This window comes from Vigna unguiculata, chromosome 11 (genome assembly GCF_004118075.2).
Source record: "Vigna unguiculata cultivar IT97K-499-35 chromosome 11, ASM411807v1, whole genome shotgun sequence".
Lineage (NCBI taxonomy): Eukaryota > Viridiplantae > Streptophyta > Magnoliopsida > Fabales > Fabaceae > Vigna > Vigna unguiculata.
In genome coordinates this window covers 18,561,922-18,566,031 of record NC_040289.1, presented here as the reverse complement: position 1 = coordinate 18,566,031, position 4,110 = coordinate 18,561,922, and the positions used below count along the sequence as shown (strand labels likewise).

At 44.5% G+C, this 4,110-nt stretch overlaps 1 protein-coding gene across 1 annotated transcript; it reads left to right on the top strand.

The window, feature by feature from the left end:
- Positions 1-1,691: 1,691 nt before the first annotated feature.
- Positions 1,692-3,674, top strand: LOC114170229 (rRNA 2'-O-methyltransferase fibrillarin-like). The gene is made up of 3 exons (XM_028055719.1): positions 1,692-1,764; positions 2,053-2,262; positions 3,586-3,674. Exons 1-3 carry the CDS (start codon positions 1,692-1,694, stop codon positions 3,672-3,674), a joined length of 372 nt encoding a protein of 123 aa, XP_027911520.1.
- Positions 3,675-4,110: the final 436 nt, after the last annotated feature.

Sequence of the window (4,110 nt, the reverse complement as noted above, 5' to 3'; positions counted from 1 at the left end):
GAAACTCTCACAAAGGGTTGAGACACAAAAGTGTTTTTACTTCAAAATGTTCAACCCTTTTACATGTCTAGGAGCACCTCTTATATAGAAGAGTTTAGGGGCCTCTAAGCAAATAAAAGATACATAAGGATATCTCTACAAAAACCTAACCCTAGCTTCTAGAAACTAGGTCAAATAAGGTTACAAAAATGAGAGACAAAAGAGCTAACTATGGTGTGTGCAAGGCTAATTTCGTTCTAGCACAAAAGGAGACAAAGAATGTGTCTCATATGTCTCCAAAAAGTGGCCAAAGTGTGCTAAAAACAAAGGAGACCAAAGGTACATAGGTACACTTGCTTCATGCCTTTTACTTTATGCTTTATGCCTTTGCTTTACTCTCTCCTCCACATCATTTATGCTCCCCAATCACCATGCGCCACCTAACATTGCTTTCTTAATCCTAATTAACCTAGAAAGCAAATAAGCATAGATTAGCATGTTGGCTTAATTCAAGTCAACTATAGTCAACAAGTCAAACCTAGTCAAAGGTCAACAAGTCAACTAAACTTGAATCAACTAAGTCAACTTTGGGAATCAAAAATAACAAACAAAAATCAAAGGGATGAAGGATTAGTGAACTTCCTTTCTAAACATGCTTAGTCTTCTTAAGCATGTGTCTCCATCCTTGGTTGGGGTCAATCCTTCATCATAAGCTTTTGTTCTCTTCTTCATTGTTTAGTATTTCCTGTTATTGGTTGAGGTGTGTATGTTTGGCCAGTGATGCTTGTCGACTGAACCATATCTTAATGATTCCATATCTGTGATTGATATGTCTATGTTCAGATAAATATAGTGGAAATCAATTGGTTTAGTTGATGCTTAGGCTGATTTTGTTATGGTGTTTTTCTGTTGATTGTCGTTGTTAACATACGTTATGCAAGAATTTGGATTTTAAAATTTCGAGCCAATCAGTTTATTACGTTTGATGTTGTATATTTGCCTATTTGCAATTCATATTCTGCTGTTTCGGTTTGCCAAACTGTTTGAGTAAAATCTGATGCATTCTTTGGCTATTTCAATCTGAATGCAAATGTTGCAGTTCATTTCTCTTATTTGACATCTAGATCACATTTCTTGTTATCTGTGATTAGCCTAATGTCTGGTGTTTTTTAGATTTCCTATGTATCTTGAGTGTAGTAGTTCGTCTGGCCGGACTTTGCTTAACAACTTCTGTTTTATCAGATTCATGTTATTCAACCTATTTCAGTTTGCTATTTTATTTCTAGTTTATTTGAATGTCATCCAACCTGTTCAGTTTGCTCTTTTATTTCTAGTTCAATTGAATGCAATAGTGGTATCAACCTTTTATTTACTTTTGAGTGCCTCTTTTGTGGCCTGATCCATTGCTTGCCTTCCCAATTCTGGTGCTCGAGCTTTTCTTGCCTTCCCAAATCACACATGTCCAGATTTTGAGATTGTCAAATGAATTAAAATCCTTCTTCTTTTCTGTTTCACCGGTTGCCTTCATTTATAAAAGGCAAGCCGAACCATTGTAATAGTAAGCTTTGATGAATGAGAGAGATTTTAATCCTCTTTCGTCTTAGCTCACCTTCTACTTGAGGTATTCACCTCCTAGGATCCCAACCAGTGAGACTTCCCCACTTGAACATGTGTGAGTGCCGATTTGATAACTTCGCTGCGTAGATCGGCATATGTGGAGTGTTCACGTGCCGATTCATTCGATTATACGTGGAAGCTCGCTCATCAATGGTGGGGGTGGTGCAGGTGGTGGTGGTCGTGGTGGTGGTGCCTGTGTTGGTGGTGGTGGTGGTTCCCGTGGTAGTTGTGGTGACGGTCGTGGAGGTGGTGGTGGTGGTGGTGGTTGTGGTGGAGGTGGTGGTGGTAGTGGTGATGGTGGTGGTCGTGGTCGTGGTGGTGGAGGTCGTGGTGGTGGAGGTCGTGGTGGTGGCCGTGGTGGTGACGGTGGTGGTGGCCGTAGTTATGGTTAAGGTGGTGGTTGTGGTGGTGGTCGTGGTGGTGGTCATGGTGGTGATGGTGGTGGTGGTAGTGTAGTTGGTGGTGGCCGTGGTGGTGGTGCAGATAAAGGTGGTATTGGCCGTGGTGGTGGGTGTGATGGTGGTGGTGGAGGTCGTGGTAATGGAGGTCGTGGTGGTGGTGGTGGTGGTGGTGATAGTGTTGTTAGTGGTGGCCGTGGTGGTGGAGGAGGTGAAGGTAGTGGTGGCGGTGCTCGTGGTGGTTGTGCCTGTGTTGGTGGTGGTGGTGGTTATCGTGGTTGTGGTGATGGTCGTGGTGGTGGTGGTAGGAGTGGTGGAGGTGCCGTTGTGGTGGTGGTTGTGGTGGTGCTGGTGCTGGTGGTGATGGTTGATGTAGGATTATCTTGTTCCTTTTAGAAGATTAATGAATATGGTGATTATTGATTAAGAAAACCAAGGAAATCCCCACTGGACATTAAGATAGCAAGTTATCTAGATGTGAAGGTTCCTATTCCAAGGTTCTAGAGAGGAGGAGGATAGATTGATAGAGAGTAAGAAACCAAAAGGAAAAACATATAATAAAAACAATATAAACCAAGAAGAGTAAAGAAACATAAAATGAAAAGCAAGGGAAATGGGAGGAATGGAGGATTCACGCCACTACACGGCTAGGCTAGAAGAAGCCATGGCAACCTTGAAGATGAGTGGTGTATGCCGCAACTTGCCAAGGCAAGATAAGATTTGAAAGAACTCCACTCCCAAAGGAGGAATGCTCTCACAAAAGGTTGAAACACAAAGTGTATAATTTCTCCAAAATCTCTAAACCATGTACAAGTGTTATAGGTCCCCTTAAATAGACAAGTCTAGGGGCCTCTTAGCAAAATAACTAAGTTAAAGGATTACAAAAAAACCTAGCATGTTCTAGAAAATAGGTCATCCTAGGGTGCACATGGGTGAATTTTCAGCCAAGCCATCTAGGTGGCAAGTCTTCATGGCCAAGGCTCCTAAAGGAAGGTTCTAGAACATTCTAGAAGGCTTGGTGTCCAAGGCATCTGGGCCTCCCCTTTCTAGATATCTAGAAAGTCTTGTTCCTTCTCTCTCTTCCTTAGGACACCAAGTGTCTCCTATGTGGTCCTCCTCCTTTCTTATTCCTACAAAAGCAAGTTAAGGAATTTATTAGCATGTTGGTTTAAGGTGAAGCTAATCTTTTGAGTCAACAAGTCAACCCAAAGTCAAGGTCAACAAGTCAACTCTAAAATAGTCAACCAAGCCAACTTAATGGAATTTTAAACTAAAGAAAATAGAAGCAAAGGAAGGCATCAAGGAACTCCCTTTCTTCTGAGCCTGTGCCATGAGCCATCATCCTTGGTAGGGATCAATCCTTTATCAATGGTGGTGGTGGTAGTGGTTCTTTTGGTCCCTATTGCGGTGATGGTGGTGGTGGTTGTGGTGATGGTTATGGTGGTCGTGGTCGTGGTCATAGTGGTGGCGGTGGTGGTGGTGGTGGTGGTGACGGTGGTGGTTGTTGTAGTGGAGGTTATGATAGTGGTGGTGGTGGTGGTAAGGGTGCTCATAGTGGTGGTGGTAATGGTGATCGTTGTGCCTGTTTTAGTGGTAGATGAGGTGGTGGCTGTGGTGGTCATGGTGGATGCAATGGCTGTGGTGGTGGTAGTGATGGCCGTGGTGAGCATGGTGTGGTAGTGGTGCTGGCCATGGTGATGATGTTGGTGATGGTGATGGTGGTCGTGGTCGTGGTGGTTGTATTGGCGGCCGTAAGGTGATGGTTATGGTGATGGTCATGATGGTGGTGACCGTGGTGGTGGTGGTGGTGGTGGTGGCCATGGTGGTGTTGGTGGCCTTGGTATTGGTGGTTGTTGTGGTAGTGGTGGTGGTTGTGGTGGTGGTGGTGGTGGTGGTGGTACTAGTGGTTATGATGTTGGTGATGGTGGTGGTTGTAACATCCCTGGCTACCCCTCCTCGGGCCCAGAGGCTGTCAGGTTACTACAGCCCGATGCACCCCAACCCCTCACCCTTCTCCGTCCATTCATATTGGGTGGGTTGTTGCCAGTGGGAATCGAACCCCCAACCTGACCTTTAACACTTCTGGCTCACCAGCAGATGCTACCAGTTATGCTCC